The sequence below is a fragment of the Bos mutus genome, chromosome 11 (genome assembly GCF_027580195.1).
Source record: "Bos mutus isolate GX-2022 chromosome 11, NWIPB_WYAK_1.1, whole genome shotgun sequence".
NCBI lineage: Eukaryota > Metazoa > Chordata > Mammalia > Artiodactyla > Bovidae > Bos > Bos mutus.
Window position 1 is genome coordinate 37882169 of NC_091627.1, and position 27898 is coordinate 37910066.

At 47.4% G+C, this 27898-nt stretch overlaps 1 protein-coding gene across 4 annotated transcripts in view; it reads right to left on the minus strand.

Annotated features, from left to right (window-relative positions):
• GALNT14 (polypeptide N-acetylgalactosaminyltransferase 14) overlaps positions 1-27898 on the minus strand; it is a 216031-nt gene that overhangs the window by 99769 nt on the left and 88364 nt on the right. Inside the window, exons 2-3 of one of the 4 annotated variants that reach the window (XM_070379315.1) lie at positions 19719-19933; positions 18884-18952 (exon numbers count right to left, since the gene is read on the minus strand). The exons of 2 other annotated variants lie outside the window; for them this stretch is intronic. In XM_070379315.1, coding sequence (XP_070235416.1) covers positions 18884-18952; positions 19719-19823 — 174 coding nt within the window. In that variant the 5' untranslated portion in view covers positions 19824-19933. The remainder of the gene's footprint in view (positions 1-18883; positions 18953-19718; positions 19934-27898) is intronic. One more of the 4 variants, XM_070379316.1, reaches the window with a different exon arrangement.

The following is a 27898-nucleotide window of genomic DNA, read 5'->3' on the forward strand; positions in this document are numbered from 1 at the left end:
TGTTTCCGTGACAGAACCAACCATGACTAACAGCCAGAAAGGGGTGTCAGCTGGCTGCCTGCAGGGAGGACTGGGAGGCACTGCCTTCAACCTGCACAGAGCCCCCTAAATTCCACTCCTGACCAGAGAGTCAGGAAAGAAGTCAACTGCTGAAAGAAGTCAACTCTACCTTATTAAAAGAGTCCAGGAAACAGCATAAAAACTGTATCCGTCTATCCTAAAACTAGAGTCAAATCAGGATATTTGACTCAATATATACATACTGAAAGTATATCCCTTTAAGATTTTTATTAATTACAAAAAGGGGAAATGGTTAATTTCACAATGGAGAAAATGGGCAGGTACCACCTTAGCCAAGGGGACAAGGTTAACACCACACTAATCAGACATATTGACAGCAGGTACCCCCGAAATGATGCACCAAGAGTGGCCTCTGTAGCATCCTCACCCAAAGCACAGAACCTCAATCCAGTCAGGAGAAAACATCAGACAAGCTCAATTGAGACATTCTACAAAATTACTGACTGGTACTCTTCAAAGTTGTCACGGGCACTGAAGACACAGAAAGACAGAAACTGTCACAGACTGGAGGAGACCAAGGAGACAGAACAGTCAAAGGCAAAGTGGGATCTGGACTCGGATCCCAGAAGAGACAAAGGACATTAGTGGAAAAACTGGGGAAACTCTTAAACTGCAGCCTAGTTTATATTAGGTCTGTAGCTTGGTTAACTGTATTATACCAATGTTAATTCCCTGGTTTTGATAATTATACTATGGTTATATAAGATGCTAATATTAGGAGAAGCTGAGTGAAGGGTATAGGAGGATTCTTTTACTATTTTGCAACTTTTCTATAAATCTAAAATCATTTCGAAATAAAAAGTTGTTTTTTAAAAAGCCTTCATCTGTCCAAATTCATGGGCCACTGAACTCTCTAAAATTAATAGTCTTCCTACCTTGTTACTTAAGTCCACTCTACTAATGCCAGACACTCCTGCCCCTGATGTGCCCAGTGTGTGTGTGTGTGTGTGTGTGTGTGAGAGAGAGAGAGAGAGAGAGAGAGGGGATGCAGGCCTTGGTCTGGCAGCCTGGAAAGCAGTGAAGCATGACAATGATGTACACAGTCCCAAATTCAAAGAATGGAGAGTGTGGGTTCAAAGCCCAGTCTGGACATTTACTTGCTAGATGACCCCTGAAATACTACCCAATCTCTTTGTGCCCCAGTTTCCTCACGGGTAAAATGAGATCAGAACAGCAGGTCCATAGAGGATCCCAGGTGCCTTTAGGTGCATTAGTGTCCCACCCTGAGCCTTTTCCTGGGCTCAAGATGCTCGTCCCTCAGCTGGCTCTTGGCTGCTGATAGCCTAATGACTCAAAGCTGTCTCCTTCTCCATAGAATTCACCCCAGTGAGCAGGAGTCCGGCAGGCTCCTTTTCTGGGAGGAACCCAGAAGTCAGTGACTGACGGGCACAGGGCACCCCAGGCCAGTCCTCTTGCATGAAAGTGGGACCAAGTCTGAAGCAACTCCTCATCCAGAGCTCCCTGTGGGACCAGGCTAAAGTGAGGCTTCCAAGGAGTACATCCCTGCCCTGTCCTGCTTCCCCAAGGTCCCTTCCCCGGGAAGCCCATCCCAAGTACATCACTTTCACAAGGGCCCCTGTCTCGGGCTCTGCTTCCAGGGTCAGACTCTAAGGAGATGGATGACATACTGGCTAGATAGCAACAGGACCCCAGCACTGACTGCAGATGGAAGAAATTGTGTTATTTCTAACATCTGTGTGGTGGACCAGACAGGACATAGGTGAAAAGGTGTGTCCCAGCAGGTGGAATCAGGTGGCTGCAGGGGAATTAGGTGCAGAAAAAAGTTATTCCTCTTTCAAAAAGGTAACCATAGCCAGGTCTTTTGAGAACTATAAATTTCGGGGTCTAATTTGTTACTGACACCTTGTGACCCAAAGTGCCATCATAGTCCCTCTGCTGGACTGGGGGCAGAGAGGGGTCAGCTAAGAAATGGAGGCCTGGCCCAATCCACAGGCCTACCTGGTGGTCGTTTCTCTGATTCTTCAATACAAAACTTGGAAAGGACATATGTACAACAGATAGCAGAAATACCACATTGCTTCTCTGACCTGTAGTGTAAGAGCCACTGTGATAGGAAAGGACAAGTGGAAGGCTCTGAAATCCCGTTTCCCCTGGGAAATAAGCACTACTCACAAAGCTTCAAAAATGACAAGGCAGTGATGCCTATCAATGCTTATTTAAATCACCATCTTACCCTGGCCAAGGCAAAAACCAGATGGATTATGGCAGACGATAACAAACAACCACAGATCTAACCGGATAGTGGACACAAGAGAAGTAGCTATGCCAGATGTGGTGTCTTCACTAGAACAGACTGACACAGTCTTGGGTCACGGCTACTGATCTGGTGATGCTTTTATTCACACCCTTTAAGAAGGACTTCCCTGGTGGCTCAGACGGGAAAGCGTCTGCCTAACATGGGTTCGATCCCTGGGTCGGGAAGATCCCCTGGAGAAGGAAATGGCAACCCACTCCAGTACTCTTGCCTGGAAAATCCCATGGACCGAGGAGCCTGGTAGGCTACAGTCCATGGGTTCGCAAAGAGTCTGGAGACTGAGCAACTTCACTTTCACTTTTCAAGAAGGAAGACCAGAAGTTTATTTTCATATGGAAAGGACAACAACCATACATTCACAGGCTAGCTCCAGGGCTATGTTAATCCTCTAATTGTCACGATTTCATCCAAAGGACCCCAGACTATCTGGACATACCTCAGAACATCACATTGGTCCATTACACTGATGGCGTCATGTTAATCAAGCTAGACGAGGAGAATTAGCAAGGATCTTGGAAGTCTTGGTGAGACACATGTGCTGCACAGTGTGTGAGATACACCCTATGAAGATGCAATGCCTTGACCAACGGCTAAGGTTCTAGGGATCCCAGGACCTGGGGACTGTCAGGACATCCCCTCCAAAGTGAAAGACACAGGCGCACACCTCGCACTTCCCGCTGAAACAGAAGCACAGCACTTGCTAGGTGTCTACAGGTTTGCAATCAGCATATTCCATACTTGGGAATACTGTTTATCAGGTAACTTCAAAGTTTACTGGTTTTAAAAAAGATCCAGAACAAAAACGGTCTCCACAGAAGATCAAAGCTACATGTCAAGCAGTTCTGACGCTCAGAGCATATAACCTGGAAGAGCCCATGGTACTAGAGGTATCGTGGTAGAGAAAAACACTGCATTAGCTTCTGGAAGGAACCAAAAGGGGAGTTGCAACATAGAACCATAGGACTTTGTAGCAATGGTACATACACCATTGAGGCATGGAGCTCTATGCAGGAGACAATTCTGGGCTCTAGTAGAAACAGAATATTAATACACACACACACACACACACACACACACACACACACACCCTAACCCTGGGAAAAGCATAGAAAAATCTAACCATGAGACGCGAAGCAACCACAGAGCCCAAACTACTCACAGTGAACTGGAGAGTGTGGGACCTAGCAAGTGATAAGGTTGAGTAGGCCCTAGAGAAACCATCACAAAATGGAGCTGGAACACCCAGAACTAGGCTAAAGCACATCCAGAAAGAAGACTGCCCAAACAAGTGGCCCAGACTCCTCCTCCTGGTCATCACTTACAACGACTCCACCCACGTTGCTCACTCAGCTCACCAATCTGGCATCATGGGGAAAGGGTCGGAGTTTCCCATGACAGATAAAAGGGAAAGTTTCAGTTTTATTTACAGGTTAGTTGGATCCATAGATGGATGCAAACCACAAACAGATTGTGGTTGCATTAGCCACACCCTGATGTGGTCTTGGAATGATGCCAAGGGAAATCCTCCCAGTGGGTAAGCTTCAGACGAGGCGCCCAGTTCTGCGCCTTGTGTGGAGTGGCCCAAGGAAAGGACGTCCGTGGCCTGATGAGCAGTGGTGAACAGCTGAGCTGGTTGGTCAAGGGCCTGGAAGGAGCAAGATTAAAAGACTGGAGACAAGGAGGTCTGGGGTAGAAGCACGTGATAGCCTTATGGACGCTGGCACGTGTGAGGAACTCTCACATGCTCATGTCTACCAAGAACATCCATGGCAGAACAGGCAGTGGCCATGACAACTCCTCAGAAGCCAGCCAGCCTCTGTCCTCAGCCACCCTAGTGCATTCCCAACTGGCTCAGGAATGAAGCAGTAGTCATGGGGGCAAAGACAGAGGGTATGTGTGGGTTTAGCAGCTTGGGCTCTCTCTCACCAAGTCTGAGCCAGCCACAGCCACAGCCACATGGTCAACCTGCTGACAATGGGGGCCCAACGCTGAGTCCAGTACAGCACCATTCATTGGCTGCTGGAGACCAACCAACCACTGGGTGCAAGTTAATTACAGTTGATCCTTAAACAACGTGTGTTGAACTACAGAGGTCCATTCATACATGGGTATTTTTCAATAGTAAATAAAACAGTACTACATGATCTGTGGGTGGGATCTTAGGAACTATGGATACGGAAGGCCAACCATAAGTTATATTCAGATCATTCCCTGTGTTGTTCAAGGGTGTACACTGCACCCTTCCACAATGGAAAAGGCAGCCGGAGACTCATCCTTTCCAGATGAACACACATTCCAGGTATGTGTTTGAATCTCCTGTCCACAGAGCCTCAACTAGTACCACTGCTGAGGCTCACAGAAAGTCTGACCTACCAGCAAAGGATTCCCCAAAAAGATATCATCCTATACCAAGGAACTTGCTTTATCTCAAAGGGGAAAAGCAGTGTATACAAGACTACAGATCCACTGATCCTAAAACATACTATGCCATCGAAAAGTCACAAGCCTACGAGAGCATAGCTGAGGCACCAGCATGGTCATGGTTCCCTGAGAAGACAGGACGCCAGTCCTCAGGGTGCCGCCGTGCTCCTATGGCCAGAATACAGCTCTATAGCCAACACTCAGAATTCACGGATGGATCTGGGAACCGAGGAGTAGGAGTGGGCCCATATGTGCCTCACTCTGTACAGTTATGAGCACCTGGGTGCCAACGGATGCTTCCACCTTTCAGTCCCACCTAAGTGAACAGAGCTCTTTACACTTAAAGCTACGGCTGCCACCCCTTCAGGTTTCATTCCTCTTATCAAGAGACCAGAAGGCACAGAAAATAGTTAAATAATCTGACCAGAAGGGTCACTGAGATAAGGTGAGGGGATGGAGCTGCTACATAGCAGGGGAAGGGAGGAATAGGCTTGGCACGCAGGGTGACTCCCTGGAGCATCTCCTGGCATCCAGGTGCTCAGCCATAACTGTACAGAGTACAACCACGGACTGACAGGGTCCTAACAATACGAACATGCCTCTTTCTATTACATCTTTGCTTAGTCTCTCAGTCGTGTCCAACCCTTTGTGACCCCATGGCTGTAGGCTATCAGGCTCCTCTGTCTATGGAATTTTCCAGGCCAGAATACTGGAGTGGGTAACCATTCCCTTCTCCAGGAGGGGGTCTTCCCAACCCAGGGATTGAACCCAGGTCTCCCGCTTTGCCGGCAGATTCTTTACCATCTCAGCCACCAGGGAAGCCCATTACATCTTTAATGTAATTCGAATTTACTGTAAGTAATATATATATACACACATATACTGCTGCTACTGCTAAGTCGCTTCAGTCGTGTCCGACTCTGTGCGACCCCATAGACGGCAGCCCACCAGGCTCCCCCGTCCCTGGGATTCTCCAGGCAAGAACACTGGAGTGGGTTGCCATTTCCTTCTCCAATGCACTTTTCAGTGAAAAGTGAAAGGGAAGTCGCTCAGTCGTGTCGGACTCTTAGCGACCCCATGGACTGCAGCCTACCAGGCTCCTCCATCCACGGGATTTTCCAGGCAGGAGTACTGGAGTGGGGTGCCATTGCCTTCTCCGACATATATACATACACACATATATGGGGCTTCCCAGGTGGCACTAGTGGTAAAGAACCTGCCTGCCAATGAAGAAGACATAAGAGACAGGTTCCATTCCTGGGTTGGGAAGAGCCCCTGGAGGAGGGCACGGCAACCCACTCCAGTATTCTTGCCTGGAGAATTCCACGGACAGAGGAGCCTGGGGGGCTACAGTCCATGGGGCTGCAAAGAGTTGGACATGACTGAAGCAACTTTGCATGCAGATATATATATATATATATGCTGTCTATTTTTACGACTTCCTAAATTTCCTCCTGAAAAACACAAGATTTTAACTTTTACCTACAGGGGATCCAGGTTCTTAGACAGACTGATGCAGCAAAAGGTCTAAAGACTGGAATCATCTGCCTCAGGTACTGAGTCAGATATGGGTGAGAGATATGGGTGAGAGGAGAGTAAAGCCCATAACCCTTTCAAGGTGCCCAGTTTTCACAGGGACCGTTCTGCAGGGAAAAGGAGCCGGCTAGCCTCTGCCCCCTGGCCTTGCAGTCCACAGAGCCCACTGGGGGAAGACCCAGAAAGCCCAGCAGCCCCTCTCACCTAGGAACATGGCAGCCCTGCTGCACCGGGTGATGAAACGGTTGAGAGAGAGGGCACTTGATGAAATTAAAAGGCAACCAATTTAAAAGAGATTAAGCAGGGAAAAGGGGATTTAATGATCAGCTTTTGCCACTGTGAACTAACTGAACCCACTGGCACGGAGACTAATGGTTTAATATGTTGTTAAACAAGGGTGAGACGTGTGTGTGAGTAATAAGGGCGTCTGTAGTTATAGCGACAAGGGTGAAATTACCCTCCCGCAGGCCTTGGACCCTGGGGGTGGCTCTTTGCTTGCGTCCTGACTCAGGTCAGGGCCAACAATTCAGCGGCCTCCCAGCTCCGAGAAAAGCAATTTTCCTGAGAAGAAAGGGGCCTGGGGATGTGTGAAAGGGAGAAACTCTGGAAGAGCAGGAGGGCGGGCCAGCGCTCTGGGGCTTCACTCCAGCAGAGCAGCAAGGCCTCTGGGCCAACCTGGACGATGGAAGGAGGTCACCCATCTCAGACACCCGGAGGCATCAGCTTCGAAGGAATAATTGCCTGGCTTTGGAGGAATAATTGCCACTTATCATTCATTTCTGCTGAACAGTCTGGAGGAGTGGACTATTTTCTTTCTTCCTTTTTTTTTTTTTTTTTTTTTAAGGTATTGGAGACAAATGATCTCCAATATTGGGCTTCCCTTGTGGTATTGGGAAGGTGTTGGGCTCCCTTGTGGCTCAGCTGGTAATCAGCCTGCAATATGGGAGACCTGGGTTTGATCCCTGGGTTGGGAAGATCCCCTGGAGAAGGGAAAGGCTACCCACTCCAGTATTCTGGCCTGGAGAATTCCATGGACTGTATAGGCTGTGAGGTCACAAAGAGTTGGTCACGATTCAGTGACTTTCTCTTTCACTTTTCACTTTCATTGGAGACAAATGATATCTGGAACAGTGAAGACTTTCGGGGAGGGACAGTGAGGAGTAAGGAAACGTGTGCAGGTTCTTGGGGATGTGAGAGCATGGGGTCAGGGGTGGTGATGATAAAACACACAATTTTACTCAGCGTGTCGCCCTCAGGACCGCATGGCCTTTCACTGTGGCCTGCGGGCTCAAGGCTGTGTGGTGCACCCCTCGGCCGTCTGCCTGGCCCAGGCCTGGCAGGGCAGATGGATTCTAAGCAACTGGTCATTAAATGGGTGAATGAACAGTGACCCTGGGCCCCACAAATAATCGTGTGACAGGACTGGTAATGGACGAGCTAGGCGTCTGCAGGCACGACACTTAGTGCTTGCTTGGACACCATCTTATATCATCCTCAGAACAGTGCCACGAGGTAGGAAAGATTAAGTCATGTCCCCAAGGCCACAAGCTGGCAGAAGGCAGTCAGTCTAAATCACCACCCTGTGTGCCTCCAGGGTGGGAGGGATGCAAGCCCCAAGGATGGGGCCTTCTCAGGGTGGAGACCCTGTGTGCCTCCAGGGTGGGAGGGATGCAAGTCCCAAGGATGGGGCCTTCTCAGGGTGGAGGCGGCCATGCCTCCACTGGCCCTCCAACTAAAACTCTGTTGTTATTGTTGCTCAGTCTGCTAAGTCGTGTCTGACTCTCTGTGACCCCATGGACTGTAGCACTCCAGGCTCCTCTGTCCTCCACGATCTCCCAGAGAGTGGAGTTTGCTCAAATTCACGTTCACTGAGTCAGTGATGCTATCTAACCATCTCACCCTCTGTTGTCCCCTTCTCCTTTTGCCCTCAATCTTTCCCAGCATCAGGGTCTTTTCCAATGTGTCAGCTGTTTGCATCAGGTGGCCAAAGTATTGGAGCTTAAGCTTCAGCATCAGTCCTTCCAATGAATATTTAGGATTGATTTTCTTTAGGATTGACTAATTGATCTCCTTGTAGCCCAGGGGACTTTCAACAGTCTTCTTCAGCAACACAATTCAAAAGCATCAATTCTTGAGTGCTCAACTTTCTTTGGAGAAGGCAATGGCACCCCACTCCAGTACTCTTGCCTGGAAAATCCCATGGATGGAGGAGCCTGGAAGGCTGAAGTCCATGGGGTCGCTGAGGGTTGGACACAACTGAGCGACTTCACTTTCACTTTTCACTTTCATGCATTGGAGAAGGAAATGGCAACCCACTCCAGTGTTCTTGACTGGAGAATGCCAGGGACGGGGAGCCTGGTGGGCTGCCGTCTATGGGGTTGCACAGAGTCGGACACAACTGAAGTGACTTAGCAGTTAGCAACTTTCTTTATAGTCCAACTTTCACATCCATACATGACTAGTGGAAAAAACATAGCTTTGACTAGACAGACCTTTGTCGGATGTCTCTGCTTTTTAATATGCTGTCTAGGTTTGTCATAGCATTCCTTCCAAGGAGCAAGCATCTTTTAATTTCACAGCTACAGAAACTCTAGGTCAACACAAATCAATGCAGACTTAATTTAGAATCAGACAGGTTGAGAATTTGTTGACATCAGAGCTTACTTTGAGTGGGTGTTGCTTTAATTTTCATTTGTAAATAATCCTTCCTTCTGGAATTATAGTTTGACACCTGATGTGTCACTTAGGAAGGGCCCAGGGTCACTTGTCCATTCACCCATTTAATGACCACTCATTGAGAATCTATCTGTGCCCTGCAGGGCCTGGGCTAGGCAGCAGGCCACACACACACAAACACACCATCTGAGTCAGGTGACAGTAGGCCACACGAAAGGTCATGAAGGTTATGACAGGGCTGGCTGGCAGATGCAAGTGTTTCTCCACGATGTTAACCAGCTTTGTCCCTTTCCAGAGGCCAGCACTTGGGCCCTGTGTGACCTCAAAAGTCCAAGCTTGGAGCCTCCATTAGCCCTTCTGTAAGATGGAAATCATGATACCGGAGCTACCTAAGTCACAGGGTCACTGTGGGAATAAAGTAAAAAGGTGCATATTAAAGTGCCTTGACAACCTAAGAGCTCTCTACAAAGGTAAGAGAGTCTTACTGTGCCAGAATCTAAGCACAGAATTGTACTAGAATACAAGTGAGAGGTCCTCAAACCATCCACCCTACAAACAGCATCCCTGCTGGAGGGGCCAGTGCTGATTGATCAGGGACTGGGAAACAAACACGCTAGATGTGTTTCATTGCTAAAACACGCAAAGCAGTGCAGGATCATTAGCCGGGACGTGAACACAGATTCATGCTATAGATGCTACATTTTAATTGTGTTCGTTAAAGGGGGATTAAACTAAAGACAACCTACAGTGAAAGCTGGTTTTTCTAAAAACAGTTTCATAAAAAAAAAAAAAAACAATGGCTGCAGTTGTTAGTACCTTCATGTGGGTCAGTGACACCCAGAAAACAGAGAGGCTTAGAGAGAAGCAGGGGACCTCCTACATCCCTTGCCCTCCCCACCATCAAATATTGTCAGAGATCCACCCCCCTGGCAGCATATAGAATTCCTACCTTTGCCTGGAGTTCAAGGCGGCCTTGTCGGTCATGCAAAGATGGTCTATTTTACAGACCCCCAAGGGCCCCAGCACCCTGGGGAAGCTACTTAATTCTCTTCTCAACAGTCATGCTGGATCTAGGAATGGTCCTCCCAGACCCACTTCTCCTGCCGCGTGCTGGGGGGATGTTGCTGCTATGAACAACTTACCTTCTGTCTTTTCCTAACCTGCCTCTCGGCTCCCAAGCATCATACAGCCTACAAGATGAGGACAAAGTAGCCCCCACCTGCCGACCCAGAATTCATCTAGCTCATCCCTCCTCTGGGTGAGCCAGCCTCGGCCGCTCAGAAGAGAACACGGTGTGGGACAGAGACAGGCTTTTCCAGCAGCCTGCATGAATTCTGAAAAGCCAATTACATGCTTATTACTCCTCTCCAGGAACGAAACCCTCGTCCCACGTGGCCGGCCCCCTTCCCCAGTACACGCTCGCTTATCTCAGCCATGCGGTCCCTCCTGCCAGCCGCTGCTGTCAGAAATGTAGAGCTGGGCTCTTAATCACCTGCCAATGGGCCTAGAGGGAAGGCAGGAGTGGAAAATGCCCATACTGGAGCTAAGAGAGACGCACGGGGGAGCTGGAAAAGCCAGCAGGTGCTGCAGGCATGGGCCCGTTTGTAGACAAGGAAGGAACCCCGCAAGGGCCTCGTGAAGCTGGGGTCACAGAAGGGCGTGAAGGGAGGAGACATTGTGAAGGAGGTCTGGGGTCCTCTCCCTCGGCCCTTTGAACCAAATCCAGCTGCCACCTCCACTGATAAAGTTTTATGGAAACCCAGTCACACCCACTCATTTATACCGTGTGCTGCCTTCTCACTACAGCAGCAGAGCTGAGGCCATATGGCCTGCAGAGCTTAAAATATCTATTATCTGGGCCTTTATAGGAAACATTTTCCAACCCCTGGGGTAGTAGAAAGAGCACTGGCCTGGATCCTAGAAGCCAGGAGACTGGAGGTTAACGTGTGCTCTGTCCTGTTCTGGCTGAGTGCCCTGCATAGGTTTCTTCTATGATTCTCTATGGATCAGTTTTTCTCATCTATAGAATGGGGATGTAACATCCACTTTAAAGGGCATTGTCCTAATTCGTAAAAATGGGATAATCTGTGTGCACAGTGAAGCCTGGAAGGCAGATGCATCAATGAAGAGATGAACCTTTCTTCCCCTATGGCTCTGAAATATACCTCTGCAGACTATTCTCCGTGGGCTAGAATATTTTCAGAGACCTTGACTGTGTTTTGTGAATATGTGTATGGATGGATGGCAGGTGTGGGTCAGAAAGGAAAGGAAGAGAAGGGAGAAAGGAGAGCTGTTCTTTGACATCCACTTGATTTTCTCAGGAGAAATATGGATGAGCACTCTAATCAAAGCCCTTTCTCTCATTTAATGTGGACACTGGCACACTCAAAATATGGCCCAAAAGCCCCCAGGGGGTCTCCTTGGAGGCAGATGCTGGGACGTGGGGTCCATTGTAACACCGGGCTTTGGTCAGCCTCCCCTTGGGCTGAGTCTATGGATCATGACCCCAGTCTCACCCCTTCAGTCCTGCTCTCCCCAGGTTCTGCAGTATGACCATTTGTCACCACCATCCTACCCTTCTCAAAGTCAGAATACCATCCCACACAGGGCCTCCAGTTGCCATGTTAACACTTCTGCTAAACAGTGTTTTCACACAGAGCAAATGTATCTTTAGGAGCTAAGGAGATGCCTTAGGGGCCCCAAGACAGGTGGGCTGCAATGCATCCTCAAGGCACTCACAGCCTCCTGAGGGAGGAAGCGGGTATGAGGGTGATCCGATGAGGATCTTTAGGGGTCCTAAGGCCAGAAGAAATCGTGACGCCTCCCATATATAATTCTAAATAAACACAACATGCCACAGTAAAGCTTACAAGTATATTTACAAGTATATTGGAATGGACAGTAGCTTTGTGGCTCTTCCGATACCAAAATGCTGGGTAAGCTGATGGGAGCTGAATTCCCTCCCTCACTCCCCACCCACGGTGGTCCTGCTATGCTGTTGCCCTCAGCATGAACTTCATCTGCTTAGTGAAGTCAGCACTGATGATAAAAGTGCTCAGAAAGCTCAGGCAGACAGCACAGATGGCCAAGAGGGACCACTTCCAGGACAGGTCTTGTGGGAATGCTACTTGCCTGCCCTCCTGCCTCCTCAAGGAGTTCCTTCCTGTAATTGTATCCTCTCAGTCTTATCTTACATCATCACAGTTTCCCTCTCCCCTGGATCAGCTCACTAGCACACACACCTAGTAACATACTTGCCATTTCAAAAACACTCCCTTGACCCCTAGATCGCTCTCTAGCAATAATCCCCTCGTATGAAAAAAGATTCCATATTTACAGTCTCCTTCCCTTTTCTCTTGAGCCCCACCTCATCAGGCTCAGCTCTACTCTCTACTGAAATGGCCCTCATGGAGGTAAGCTATGATTTGTGAGTGACCCATATGGAGGTCATCCTTCCACAGAGATTAAATCCTATAGACAAGTCCTAATTCTCAGCATGCTTCATTCAACAGCATCGCTGCACAGCAGCTCCAGCCCTCCCACTGGGGTGCCTTCCTCCTTCACCTCTGCAACCCCACTCTCTCCAGGTCCCCTCCCACCTCTCTGACCACCCCTTCTCAGCCTCATCCTCCCAGCTAAGCACTGAAGTACCCCCATTCTGTAGCCAGTCATCCTCTCTTCTGCATCCACACACACTCCCCTCATGATCTCATCAAGTCCCAGGACTTCAATATAAAAATGATTCCTGAATTTATATCTTTACCTCCAACCTCTCTCCCTCTTCATTTCCAACTGCTTACCCAGCATCTCCACTCTAAGGTCTAAAATATATCCTGAACATACGTCCCCAGCCCAAGACCTGATTTCCTCTCTGAACATTCTCCTCTAAGCCTTCCCCGTCTCAGTATGAGGCAAATCCATCCTCCTCGATTCTCCAGCCTTCAGTGCATGTGTCGCTCTTGGCTCCTCTCACTGACAGGAAACCTGGAGCACATCCCAGGTGACCTCTCAGCACCCCCACCACTATCGCCAGAGCCTGAGCCAAAGTCACCCCTCATCTGAACTCTTAACTGGCCTCCCTGTTTCTCCCCTTTCTCCCTAGAGGTTATTCTCCACACATAAGTCATCAGTAGTTATCCTTTGAACATGTAAGTCAAGTCATGACACACTTCTTCACCAAACCATCTCCTGGCTGAACAGCTCTCTCGGGAACAAAAACCTTTCAATGGCTCAAAGACCCCACACATTCTCATCTCCTGATCCTCCTCCTCAGTCACCCCATTCCAATCATACTGGGGTCCCGGTTATTCCTCCACCACCCCTGCCAAGCACCTGCCACAGGGCCTTTGCATGTACTATTACTTCCACCCAAAAGTCTTTCCCTGAGATAGCTGCATGTCTCACCTCCTCCTGCTTACATCTCACCTCGCCTTTACAGAGGACTTCTCTGGGCTACCCTTCCCCTTATTTTGTTCAATTTCTCTGCACAGCATTTCATTAGCACCATGGAGATTTTTATACACCTATTTGTCTTCTCTCTCCTCTCACTAGAATATAACCCCCATGAGGACAGGAACTCCATTGGGTATCCTTAACACCCAGTCCAAGGTTTAGCATATAATCCTACTCAACAAATATTTGCCGAATAAGTGTCAGGTCCCAAAGTATCGATTTTATTTGGAGAAGCAATGGGGAGCCACTGAAAACTTTGGAGGAGAGCAATTCCACACAGCTGGCTCCAGGACAGCCTTCCCAGCAGTGATGGTGAGCTGTTGGAACAGGAGAGAAAGAGCCCACGACCGGAAGTCAAAACATCTGCCAGGTGTCTCGGCTACACCACAGACTCTTGAGCAGGCCAGTCACTTCATCCCCATTTGGGTCAGGTTTTTTTTTCTGTGATAACAATGAAACTAACATTGATCTGAGTATTAAACACTTCAAGTGGCTCACCTAACTTAATCCTTCTTATAACTCCAAGATGTAGGTGTTACTATTGTACCTACTTCAGAGATGGAAAAACTGAGACAAAAAGATTTATGGTATTGTGAGGAAGTTGACAAGTGTGGATCCAATGCAGGAGGTCTGATTCCAGAACCGATGAGCTGGAGCTCATGATCAGCAAGCCACCCTCCCACCACTAATAGTCTCTAATATGGAGAGGTGGCGAAAGAGTGCACGAGACAGCTATGGAGGCTACCTCAATCGCCCTGGTGCGAGAAGCTAAACAGGACCAGCTAGAGAATGCTAAGTCAGGGCTGGAAGTGAGATGGGCAGTACCAAACGACAGTTCAACAGTAGTGGGAAAACCATCACAGGCTTGTGGGCCCACTGGATGTGGGTGGAGAGAAGAGTAGGCCAGAGACGAGGTCAGCTCTGAGAGCTCTAACCTGGGTGGGGAGGAGGGTGCGGGGACAGGAGATCTGGCGATGAGCCGAGCAAAGTATTCGTCAGGCTTCTCCAGAGAAACAGATCCAACAGGAGAGAGGGAGAGATGTTAAGCAATTGGCTCCAGCAAGAGTGGATGCTCGAGTGCAAAGCCTGGAAACTCTGGCAGGCTTTCTAGGATAGCATCTCGAGGAGAATTCCTTCTTCTTCAGGAAACCTCACTTGAAGTTTTCAAATGATTGGATGGGGCCCAGCCACACTCCAAAGGGTCACCGGCTTAACTCCAAATCTACTGATTTAAATGATTATTGTACGTCTATAATACCTTCACAGCAATATCTAGACCAGTTGCTTCCAAACAACTGGGCCCCATAGCCTTGCCCAGCTGACACCTGGCATTTAACCATGGCAGTGGGCTTGTCCTCAGACATGCTAAGGATACAGAGCCGGCCGGAGATCCAAGGGCGCCTCCAGGAGGTCATTTCTCCCCAGTGAGGGGCTGGGACACTAGCTTTTCTCCAGATTTGCAAAGGTCAGACTGTCCATCCTGATTCCCCCTCTCCTCTTCTTAGTTTGCCAGGTCCCTGAGGCCTTGTAGAAGCTTCTTCCTTCCCACTATTATGGCTGCTGTTATTATCCTTCTTAATCTTGGCACGAGGATGCCCTGGCTGGCTTCCAAGAAGGAGAATTACTTTCTGTCTCCCTTACACTCTCCTGTTGCTTTTAATTGGATGCAGAATATCTTGTCTTCTCTCCCCAGACAGACGCTGGAGTGTGGACTGTAATGGTGTAAGAGGCTGCCCTGCCTTGGCTCAGAGATGAATGAGGCTAAGGATGGGGTAACTCGGGGTTATCCTGGCCATTCCATGGAGACGTTTGCTTCTAAGGAGATTCCTAATGCCCTTGTGTCTATGGCTTCTCAGAAGCGGGGCTGGGCAAGGATCACAAAGGGTTCCAGTCCTGCCTTGGTCACTAATGTGTCAGATGACGGTGGACCAGCCTTTCCCAATCTCTGGCCTTGAGTTTCCACTTGTGGTATGTGCTACGTTGCTTCAGTTGTGTCCGACTCTGTGCGACCCTATGAAATGTAGCCCACCAGGCTCCTCTGTCCATGGGATTCTCCAGGCAAGAATACTGGAGTGGGTTACCATGCCCTCCTCCAAGGGATCTTCCCAACCCAGGGACTGAATCCACATCTCTTATGTCTCCTGCATTGGCAGGAGGGTTCTTTAATACTAGCACCACCTGTTTCCACGCCGACCTGGCTTATTTCCAAGCTGTCTTATGGCTGGACCATTCCACCATGCCACCGGGACCGGTAATTTCTATCATGCTCATGTATAGACAGGGGACTGGCCTGAGTCAGGTGTGTGAACATGTGCAGAAGGACTCAAGGGCACACCTGGGAACCAAATCCAGGACCTTCAACTCCAGGTTCAGAGCCCCTTCTTCTCCAGCCATCCCGAACCTGCCCACCTGCAACTCCAGGTAAGGAATACACGACACGCTGTGGCCAGTTCACCCACACAGCACACACACCTGCAAACACAGCAAAAGCTAACATTTTATGAATGCAACTCTCCCTTTCTGTTTGTGCTTTCTCATTCAATCGTCCATGCATTAAAAAAAAAAAATACAGTTCAGGAATGCGTCAAAATCCATGTTAAATGAACTCTCTGGGCCACCTCCCACTAAACGGGACACCCACATGCTCTCACCAAGAGCTAGAGACAAGCTCTGCTCTCAGCATTCTCCTACACTGAGGTTATCACAGGGCCAAATAAAGAGAGCAAACCTGAAAACTCGGTGGTCCTAGGCCAGTGCACAAGGTGTCTAGACAAAAGGGGTTCTGGGTGAGCTCAGCTGACCGTGGCTACTTTAAGAAGAAACCTGGTACGTGGATAACAGCAGCTTAACAGTGTGTCCCCAGCCTCCCTTTCGGGACTGGTATAGAGTATCTACTGCCCATTACCTGTGTGTCTCTTTCTCACCACACTTCATGTGCCCACACTTTGTGGTTAAAATAGGAACCGAAATGAAATTCACACCCACCATCACATACCTGTGTACACAGCACACCTCCATAAATAATAGTCTTTGCCTCTAGAAGGCTTTAGGCAACAAATGCTGCCTGGGGGATGTGACACGCTAAGAGGGTTACGGTGTACGTGTGTGCATGTGCACGTGTGTGTGTGTGGGTGTGTGGGTGGACAGGGGGGCAGGGTGTTGCATGGTGACACCCTTCTCAGATAACAGAGGTTTGCTGAGTCCATCATTCAAACGTATGCAGTGAGGCATGGAACCCACATGCACGTGCCTATGAGCCAGATGCTCTTCTTCAGTGTCTAGTCTCCTCCTCCTCACTGTTACCTGCGTAAACTTTTTCTCATCTTCCTCCTGCTCCCCACTGCAGAAGTCTGACCTCCTCACCCATGAGACTGCCCAGGGAGACAGGCCTGAGGGTGCCTGGCCTCTGTGAGGAGCCTTCATGACCAGCACTTAGCTGCCACGGGCTCCCCCACACTACAGTCACTTCCTTCTCCAAGATGCTGGTCCTCTATCCCCAGGACAGGACGGGCTGAAGCTGCCATTCGGCCCAGGTCTCTGTCCTCCTCTGCATCTCAGCTGGAGCCAGAGCAGGTCTGGCTCCAGGGCCCAACATGATACAGCCCCTCACTCAGCCCTGCTGGAGGGTGATTTCAACACCCCAGGGCTGTAGGACCGCTGCCCGCAGCCAGGCCCGGTGACTGGGCCTCTACTGTCTGTCCTTCTCCCCTGTGTCTCCCACCCATAACAGGCTGTGTCAGAAACACTGCTCCTGTATTATAAATATGCAAAGCTTGGGAGGCAGCAGGCGACGGGGATAAAACACTAGGGATTATTTACGAGTCTCTGGCTCAAACGCTGGGGCTTTATTTGCTTAATGAATGGCCGGGGCCAGCCATCAGCCCGGGGATTTATTTGTCACTGGGAGCAGAAGACACTAGGATGTGGAGATGTAAAAATGACAAATTCCCCGACTCTGCCAAGGTGGTATTTCATTGCCACGATGTCTAGCGGGGAAAGGAAGGTGAGGAGCGGGAAAGGACAGCTCACATGCTAAGTAGCAGCGGGTGGAGAGGAGCTTACAGTTGAGGGATCGGCTGTGTTAGGGGAAAAAAAAAAAACAAAACGAACTGAAAGCACAGCTTTTCAGAAGGCAGGCGGGGGGCCAGGATTGAGGGCATCTGTAGCAGGTCTCACGTGTTCCTACAACCCTCAGCTCCCCTGGGCGCTCCCTGTGCGCTCACGCATCAAATTGTCCCACCCAAGAAAACTCTAACGCGTGTGAAGGGAAGAATATTGGCCCAGAAGAGCGAAGGCCCTGCTCTGAGTTTCTCTTCAGCAGCTCAAGAGGGGTGTGACCTTGAGCAAGTCACTTCAACTCTCTGGATCTGTTTTCTCATTTGCAAAATGAAGTGTTGGATAAGCTCCATGACTCTCACACCAAGAACCAAAGTCAGGAATAGCCAGGCTGCCTGTTCACACATGTTCTGCCCCGTGCCCCCCACCACATCCACTGCCATAGGTGCCTCTGCCACCTCCATCACCCCCAGTGCCTCCACCACCATCATCCCAAACGCCTCCTCATGGCCACCAGCATCCGACCACCCGGCCCTCCAGTAGCACCTGCGTCCCCTGGCAGTGAAGCCATTCAGGCAAAGACTGGTCTTTGTCTCCTTGAGTCTCTCTCCACTTCATTCATTTGGAAACACAAAGTGAAAGTCACTCAGCCATGTCCGACTCTTTGCAACCCCATGGACTGTAGCCCACCAGGCTCCTCTATCCATGGAATTCTCAAGGCAAGAATACTGGAGTGGATAGCGGTTCTCTTCTCCTGGGATCTTCCCAATCCAGGGATCGAACTCAGGTCTCCTGCATTGCAGGCAGATTCTTTACCATCTGAGCCACCAGGGATGCCTGAGAATACTAGAGTGGGTAGGTAGCCTATCCCTTCTCCAGCGGATCTTCCCAAACCAGGAATCGAACCGGGGTGTCCTGCACTGCAGGCGGATTCTTTACGAGCTGAGCTACCAGGGAACAGAACCTCTGACTTTCAGCTGGTCATGCTCACCCAGCTAATGACTGTATTTCCCAGCCTGCCTTAGAGCTAGATGGAACCACCTAATGAATAGAAGATGAGTGGCTATTACGTGTATAACATACAGATCACAATCTTTATAAAGGAAATGGGCAGTCCCTGCTCCTCTCCTTCCCTCTTCCCCTGCACTGGGACATGGATGGGATGGTGGTGGCCAGTCTCAGCCGTGGGGACAAGGATGACACACTAAGACGTGGAGAAGCTACACAACAACTGGGCTCTCCATGTGAGTTCACACTGTGGCCCACCTTGGACCACCTCTGGACTGTTCAGAGAGAGAAGCAGCAGCGTCTATCTTGCTGGAACCACTATCATTTTTGGTGTCTTTATTACAGCAGCTCAGCCCACGTTCTAATAGATACACTTACTGTTCTTCCCGGAAGAGAGTCCTTCTCTGCTCGGGGCAGCCACGGCGCACCCACGCTCTGACAAGCACTCTGTAAGGGCACATCATACAGACTGTAACATGTGCATCTTCCAAACAGTGAGCAGCTGGAGCACATGGCTGCATCCTCTTCATTCTCAAACCGTCCCAGCTTTTTGGCACACCTCTCGAAATCACAATGCATCCAAACATGGTGGAATGTAGTAAAAGGAAGTCTGCACACGCCCTGCCTGAGCCTTGAAAAGAGCTGCCACCCTTCGAATCTCATAAGGAAATGTGCCTTTGGGTGCAGGATCTTGGCTGTATATCCTGACTTGTAAGAAGGGGTGGAGGCTCCCTTCCTCTCCCCACCCGGAGAAGGAGGAGAATGGGGGTGGGACACACCCTGGGTAATGTGTTCTGGCTCCAGCAAGTGTCCTCCGGTTGGGACCTGCTATCCCTGGCATTGCCCAGCTGTGCCCTGCCCCCTCCGCCTCCTGAGAGGAACTCCTTGGAGCTGCCATACTATCTGCTGGGGAACATCCTGCCTTTAGAAGGAGTCTTCTTCGTCCTTCAGGAAGGCCATGCTGAAGCCATGATGGCCTTGGAGAGGGATAGATGCTCAGGGCCAGACTCATGAATACAAAGAAACCCTTCAGGTCTATGATGTTGAGACCAGATCCCTAAAGTGGGTGACTAGTCAAGGTCTCAGGCCCAAACCCCTTCTTAGAAAGTCTTCTGTACCCACAGTCCCTGGGGAACTTGTGGGGCTGGCTGGTTGGGGGTTCACCCACTCAAGATGCCTCCAACCACTGACACCCCAGAACTTTCATTCCTACCTGAGCCCAGGTTGGGGAAGAGGAAGTCAGGGTGTGGGGATCAGGTAGGGAGACCACCGTGCTGGGCTCCCTTTGAACAGCAACCAAAGGAGAGGCAATGTTCATTTCCAGGCTTCAAGAAATAGATGATGCCGGTAGTTCAGGGTAGCTGAGCTTGACTTCTGCTGCTTTTACTTTTCTGGTGCCTTCTGCAGTCCAGCATATTAAGAAGCATCCTGAGATGGGAGGGGAATGTGGGGGAGAATGAAGACATATCCATGTGTGGCTGAGTCCCTTCACTGTTCACTTGAAACCATCACAACATTATTAATCAGCTACACCCCAATACAAAATAGGGCTTCCCTGGTGGCTCAGATGATTAAGAATCTGCCTACAATGCAGGAGACCTGGGTTCGATCCCTGGGTTAGGAAGATCCCCTGGAGAAGGGTATGGCAACCCATTCCAGTATTCTTGCCTGGAGAATTCCACAGACAGAAGAGCCTGACAGGCTACACAGTCCATGGGGTCCCAAAGAGTTGGACAGGACTGAGCGACTACACTTTCACTTCACTTTCAATACAAAATAAAAAGTTAAAAAAAAAAAAAAAGCATCCTGCTACACAGGAATAAACAACTTCTTCATCCTGGGAGATGACCCAATTTTGAAAAATATTTTAAATCTATCTAACAGATAACAAATAATTTTCACTATCTATTTATTTCATGTCTACTTATCTTTGCACCTGATGTGAAGAGCCAGCTCATTGGAAAAGACTCTGATGCTGGGAAAGACTGAGGGCAGGAGGAGAAGAGAATGACAGAGAATGAGATGGTTGGATGGCATCACTGACTAAAGCAACATGAGTTTGAGCAAGCTCCAGCAGATGGTGAAGGACAGGGAAGCCTGGCGTGCTGCAGGCCATGGGGTCACAGAGAGTCAGACACGACTGAGTGACTGAACTGAACTGAACTGAACTTGAATTGTCATCTCCAATAAGCAAATAAGTAGAATAAACAAGTTAAAAAGTAAATAAGTAGATTGTTGTTGTTCAGTCGCTCAGTCGTGTCCGACTCTCTGTGACCCCATGGGCTGCAGCACGTCAACCATCCCTGTCCTTCACCATCTGCTGGAGCTTGCTCAAACTCCTGTCCATTGAGTCGGTGATGCCATCCAACCATCTCATTCTCTGTCCTCCCCTTCTCCTCCTGCCTTCAATCTTTCCCAGCATCAGGGTCTTTAACAATGAGTCAGTTCTTTGCATCAGGTGGCCGAAGTATTGGAGCCTCAGCTTCAGCATCAATTCTTCCAATGAATATTCAGGACTGATTTCCTTTAGGATGGACTGGTTGGATCTCTTTTCAGTCCAAGGGACTCTCAAGACTCTTCTCCAGCACCACAGTTCAAAAGCATCAATTCTTCGGTGCTCAGCTTTCTTTATAGTCCAACTCTCACGTCCATACATGATCACTGGAAAAACTACAGCTTTGACTAGACGGACCTTTGTTGGCAAAGTAATGTCTCTGCTTTTTTTTTCCCCAAAAAGCAGAGACAATTCAAGCTCCTCCCACATAGAAACAAAGAGATGCAAAATTTTTTTTTTTAAAAAAAAAGCATCCTGGGACTGTGAAATTACAGAAGCAGCCCAGAGGTCCATGGAAGCACAGTCACAACTTGCTTCTGCGATCTTCCAGCCAAGGGAGCTGTTGAGAATGTTCCTCTCTGCATCCCCACCTCCACCCTCCAACTCTTTCAGGCCCAGGAAGCCCCTGCTCAGCATAGACCAGCAGCACCGCTGAGCCATTAAGGTCAGATCAACCTCCCACTGATCTGCCTTGAAGAGCAGAAGATGAGTCCTGCATTTCAGAGCCAGGAAGCCCTGCCTCAGGCAGCACTTTGCTTCACGCTGGAAAAACAGCTGGGCTCTGCCAGGCTCTGGGAGAGATGGAGCCAGGAAAGGCTGCCTCCCACACCCTAAGGGCATCGCTGAATCGGTTAGCTCCCAAAGGGGCCCTGAGCTGGGAGGGACATGGAATCACACCCAGCCCAGGTTTATCTCTATACCATGATCAGCAAGCAGTTGGCTTGGGGAATGGACTGGTATCAGGGGAGGGGACATATGGCAGTCAAGGCATCAAGTCACCAAAATGAGCACTGCTGGCCTGGGGTGAGGGTGGGTGGGTGGGTGGGGGGCTCCTTCTCCAGGTGCTCAGACAGGTCCTGAAACTTGGCGTTAGGGTATCTCTAATTTGTGAGCGTTTCCCTCCTGCTCCTGTGGATGGGGGTCCCCCCTCTATGTGATGTGTGGCATGGCTCCTACTTGCAAACCCGCATGCACCTGTCCTCGCTGGTGGCTCTCTCATGACCCTGACACTTCACACAGTAGAACCACAACAGAGTTTCTATTTCAAAATAAAGAGCAATGACACCTCAATGCAAGACTCTGAGACTGTCCCAATTCTCTCATCCAAAGCCAGGCATTTAAACGAACACTGTCTCCCATGACCTATCTTTCCTTACCCTTGATGCTCCAGCTAAAATCAGATAAGGCTGCCTTTGCTTCCATCGCTTTCCACAGAAACTCCTGTGTGTAATTCAGATACCCCATTATCCCCAAACCTGTTACCTTCTCCCTCTCCCAACTCAGAGCTGAGGCTCTGGGAAACCCTGTCCCCAAGTGAGTTCCTACTTCCTTCCCACCCTAACCTACCTCTGCCCCTAAGGAGATCCATCTCCCAGCTGGCAGAGTCCTTGCCCACCCCACCACCACCCACTTCTCTCTCCACTCCTCTCCCTGAGATAGGCAATAGGCAAGTCAGGCACAAACGTTGGTTCTGACACCAACTTCTCTCCAGAATTCCTCCCACATTTCCAACCATTAGCTCAGCCACTTGGATGGGCTCACTACTGAAAATGCACATCAGAAACAGAACTCATGAAAACCGCAAACAAACCCTCATACTGGTCAAGAGTTTGAACGTTTACAAGTGGCTGTTACACCTCTTTTATGCCCATTATTCCATTTCAATCACACAAAAAATCCTAGAATGTAGGCCAGGCGAGCACTGCTAGTCTTGTTTCATAGATGAGGGGCCTGGGGGCTCAGAAGAATAGCCTAAAATCAAATAGCAAGTCCATGATGGAGCCAAGACTGAACTCAGTCTTGCTCGTTTCTTTACTTCTCGAAGCAAAGATCCAGACAGCCATCAAATCCTATGAAGTCTTTCTTCTGTACGAATCCATTTTATAGTAAATCTGTCCTTCCACTGCCGTGGCTTGACCCTGGACTTCTGTCCCTGCTGCCTGGACTACTGCAGTAATCTCTAGCTTCACTTTACTGATTTCACTCCTTGGCCTTTAAAATGCACTGGACACCCCAAATAATGAACACTGACTCCAGATAATCCTTTAGAATACCTATCTCATTTTTTTGGTTACTCTTCCAGGAAAAAAGTTTCAAGGACTTCTCCCAGCCCACACTTCAAAACAGGGTGCTTATTCCAGCACCAGGACCTTCCACAAAATGGTACCTCTCCTTGGCAGCCCTGCCTGGAATGTTACCCTGAGCCTCCTAAGGCGGGGTACTCCAATCACTGACTTGAGATCTTTTTCTAGTCTTTTGATTGCTTGTCTATTCTCTATTTGACTTATTTCTTCTTTAATCCTTATTAATTTCCTTCCATCTCTTTGATCTGCTGTTTTCTAATTTCTCAAGGTGGAAGTGTAGGTTATTGATTTGAGATCTTTCTTCTTTTTAAATATAGGCATTTGCAGCCATCAATTTCCCTCTAAGCACACTGACTTATCAGCATCCCATAGGTTTTGGTATATTGTGTTTTCATTTTCATGCTTCTCCAAGTATTTTCTAATTTCTCTGTGATTTCTTCTTTAATTCATTGGTTATTTAGAAGTATGTAGCTTAAATTCCCACATATTTGCTTATTTTCCAAATTTCCTTCTGTAATTGCTTTCCAATTTAACTCCACCATGGCTGGGGAAATATTTTGCATTATTTCAATCTTTTTAAATTTATTGAGTTGTTGCATGGCCTGATACATGGTTTACCCTGGAGGATGTCCCATGTGCCCTTGAGAAGAATGTCTATTCTGTTATTGTTGGGTGAAGTGTTCCATAGATATCTGTTAAGTCTAGTTGGTCTCTAGTGCCCAAGCCATTTTTCCTTGTCGGCCATCTGCTGAGTTTTCAGTTCTGTTAATTCATATATTTTGGGGTTCTGCTGTTAAGTGATTATGCTTATAATTGTTATGTCTCCCTGATCAATTGACCCTTTTATCATTATAAAATGTTCTTGGTCTCCAAAAAAAATTTGAAATCAAATGTTTCTATTTCTATTATGTCTGATATTAGTATAGATGCATTTGGTTTCTGTTTGCCTGTTATAGCTTTAACTCTCCTTTTACTTCTAACTGATTTGTGTCTTTGAATAGAAAATATATCTTGTAGACAGGATTGTGTTTTTTTTTCAATCCATTTTGCCAGTGTCTGCCTTTTGATTAAAGTGTTGAGTCTATTTAAATACAGTGTAATTAGTGATAAGGTAGGATTTATGTCTGCCATTTTGCTATTTGTTTTCTATATGGATGTATTTTTCCTTTATTTCTCATTATTGACTTCTTTACGTTATATGGATGCTTTCTGGTGTACCATTTTATTACCCACTGTTTTTTCTTCTTCTTCTTCTTTTGGAACTATTTTTTTAATGAGTTCCCTGGAAATTACAATTAACATCTTAATTTATAACAATCTAGTTTGGGTTAATACCAATTTATTTTCAATAGTATATAAAAACTTTGCTTCAATATAGCGCCATGCTTTCCCGCTTCATGCTATTACTGCTAAACAAATCACATCTTTATGCATTATAAGCCTATCAACACAGCTTTATAATTATTGCTTTGTATAGTTGTCTTTTAAATCAGATAGGAAAATAAAAGAATAACAAATAAAAAATACATTTACACTGTAAAGTAACTTTTCCTACTGCTCTTTATTTCTTTGCATGGATTCGAGTTACTTTTTTACTTTTGCCTGAAAGACTCTCCTTAGTATTTCTTGTACAGCAGGTCTTCTAATGACAAATTCTCTGTTTTGTTTATCTGAGAATGTCCTAATTTCTCCTTTACTTATTTTTTAATGAATATAAAATGCTTGGTTGACAATCTTTCTCTTTCAGCATTTTGAATATTCCAAACCACTGACTTCTGGCTTCCAAGCTTTCTGATGAGAAGTCAGCTGTAAATCTTATTGACATCCCTTGTACATGACACTTCTCTCCTGCTGCTTTAAAAATCCTCTCTCTGTCTTTGACTTTCTATGGTTTGTGGCGTACCTAAGCATGGATTTCGTTGACTTACTCTATTTATAATTCATTGAGCTTTTAGGATGTGTTGATGAATGTATTTCATAAATTTGAGAAGCTTTTGCATATTATTTCTTCAAATATTCTCCATGTCACCTTCTCTTCTCTTCTTCTGGGACCCCATTACCCACATGCTGGTATGCTTTATGGCATCCCACAAGTCTCTTATATTTTGTCTATTCTTCGTCATTCTTTTTTCATTCTGTTCCTCAGACTGGATAATCTCAATTGACTTATTTTTAGTTCACTGATTCTTTCTTCTGCCAACTCAAACATACTGCTGAATTTCTCCAGTGAACTTTTCATTTTAGTTATTATACTTTTTAGCTCCAGAATGGCTATTTGGTTCTCATATATATGTGTGTGTGTGTGTGTGTGTGTGTGTGTGTATACATATATATAGTGATATATGTATCACTATATATATATAAAATATCACTTTACTGATATTCTCTATTTAATGAAACAATGTTCCTATACTTTGATTTAATTCTCCTATGTCTCTTAAGTCCATGATAGATCCTCAGACCTATTTCATTAGACCTGTCAAGTATGAGGTGGAAAAAGGTCCACCTTGGAGGAACTCTTTTCTCATTTATCTCCACATTATTTCTGAAACCCTGGAGGGTAACTTAAAAGATGATGCTACAGATATGAAATAGAGGGAAAAAAACAAAGCATATGAATTCACAGTAATTTAATCAGCACCTGTTCAAAACCAGGCATCATGAGAGACACCGGTGATTCAATGATGAAGGTAAGAGTCCCAGCTCCGATGCTCAAAGAGATTTCAGCAGGAGAAAATACTGGCCAAGAGCCATCAATAACCAAAGGCAATATCAGGAGCAGAACCCACCTGTGCAGATTGGACACACCTTTGGGTTTACTTAGGTCATGATCTTTAGTAGATGTTTATTTCCACCTTTGTTCCACTTAGACTGTGGTGCGGTGATGATATCAATAATATCTGGCCATACTTAGACATGTGAATGGAAGATAAAGGTAGCAAAAGAAGGAGCCAGTGTCGGTGCTCAACACTCCCATGTGTAGGGCCCTGGGCACACTTACACTCACAGGTGGTTAACAACAGGCACAAGTGGCAGTAACAGGGCCTGCATGGGAGGCCTCAGAGGCTTAGCTTCATGGCCCCTCTAATCACAAGAGAAATTTAGTTTAGAATCAAGAAACAGAAAAATCTTTGCCTCTCTTGAGAAACTGATTGTTTCTCCCTCTCTGATAATAGAGTTATGATTCTTCCTTTCTGATAACAAAGTTATGAAGCCACATCTCCCTTTTCAGTTGAACAACAGAAAGTTTAGAGTCAAATGTGAAGCTTAACTATAGCAATTAGAGCTACTGGGACTTTGAGTTCTTTTCCTGGTCCAAATTTGTTATTTCTGTTTCTATACTGTCACAAAGTTATAACATGTGTGCTGAGCATGAGTCAGTTTATTGATATGTTTGACAGAAAAATCACTCTGCTATTGATTTTAGGAAGGTAATACTGAAATAGGCTAAAAAGAACAAGAGGTATTTTTCCTCTCTCACGTGGAGACATTTTTGAGAAGATCCCCTGGAGTGATGGAGCCTGGTTTCTGGAGAAATCTTGAGAGGTAAAGGCTAGGGTTCTTCTCCTTGTAGTGCTGGGGGACCATGGGAGATCTCAGAAAGTACCTGAGGCTTCCAGACTGAGCCCTCCAGCTTTGTTAACACAAAAGCAGAGGAGCCACTGTCCTGCAGATCATGTGAGCTAGGATGTGACCGGTATGGACCCCAAACAAAAGGGTCCTTCCTCAGCTCCTCAGAACTAGTGAAAACCCTGAGGCTTTTATACAATCCTCAAAGGGAGGATGGGAGCGGGGCCTCTCAAAAGACAGATTGAATTTCCTGCCAGCTCAGCAGGTGGAAGCTTGGCACTGATTAAATTTGATTTAGAGAAATAAAGAAATGTGACATTTCTTGCACCCTACTGTTGTGGCCTGAAATTTGTACCTTCCACGTGGGATATAAATAAATGAATGAATGAATAAACAAACCAGAGGCCAGAGTGCCTGGGATGAATTGCCAATTTGCTGTATTTCTACCATTAGGGCTGTACAACCTTGAAACACAAGGGCTAATGGAAAATTCAGCACTTAGCATAATAAACACCATCTATGGGGACTGTCCCTCATAGCTCAGTTGGTAAAGAATCTGCCTGCAATGCAGGAGACCTGGGTTTGATTCCTGGGTTGGGAATTTCCTTCCCCTGGAGAAGGAAATGGCAATGCACTCCAGTGTTCTAGCCTGGAGAATCCCATGGACAGAGGAGCCTGGCAGGCTACAGTCCATGGGGTCGCAAGCATTGGACACGACTTAGCGACTAAAGAGAGAGAGGGAGAGAGATGAGGACTGTAGGCTTCCCTGGTGGCTCAGTGGTAAAGAACCTGCCTGTCAATGCAAGAGACACAGGTTTGATCCCTAGGTCAGGAAGATCCTCCGGAGAAGGGAATGGCTACCCACTCTGGTATTCTTGCCTGGGAAATCCAATGAACAGACAAACGGGCAGTCGGGGGGGTGGGCTATAGTCCATGGGGTCACAAAGAATTGGACACAACTTAGTAACTGAGCATGCATGCAATGGGGATTGTACAGTAAGGATGGATGTAAAAAACCAAAGGCAGTTACAGACTTTACAAAACTTGTAATTTAATGGGGGCAGCACATGTCAACAGCAACATGTCAAAACATGAATAAGAAAAAGGAAAAGGACAGCTGTACAGTCCTATAGCACATCTTTATTAAGCACTCACTTCACATAAGACATGAAAGAGAAAGGTGGG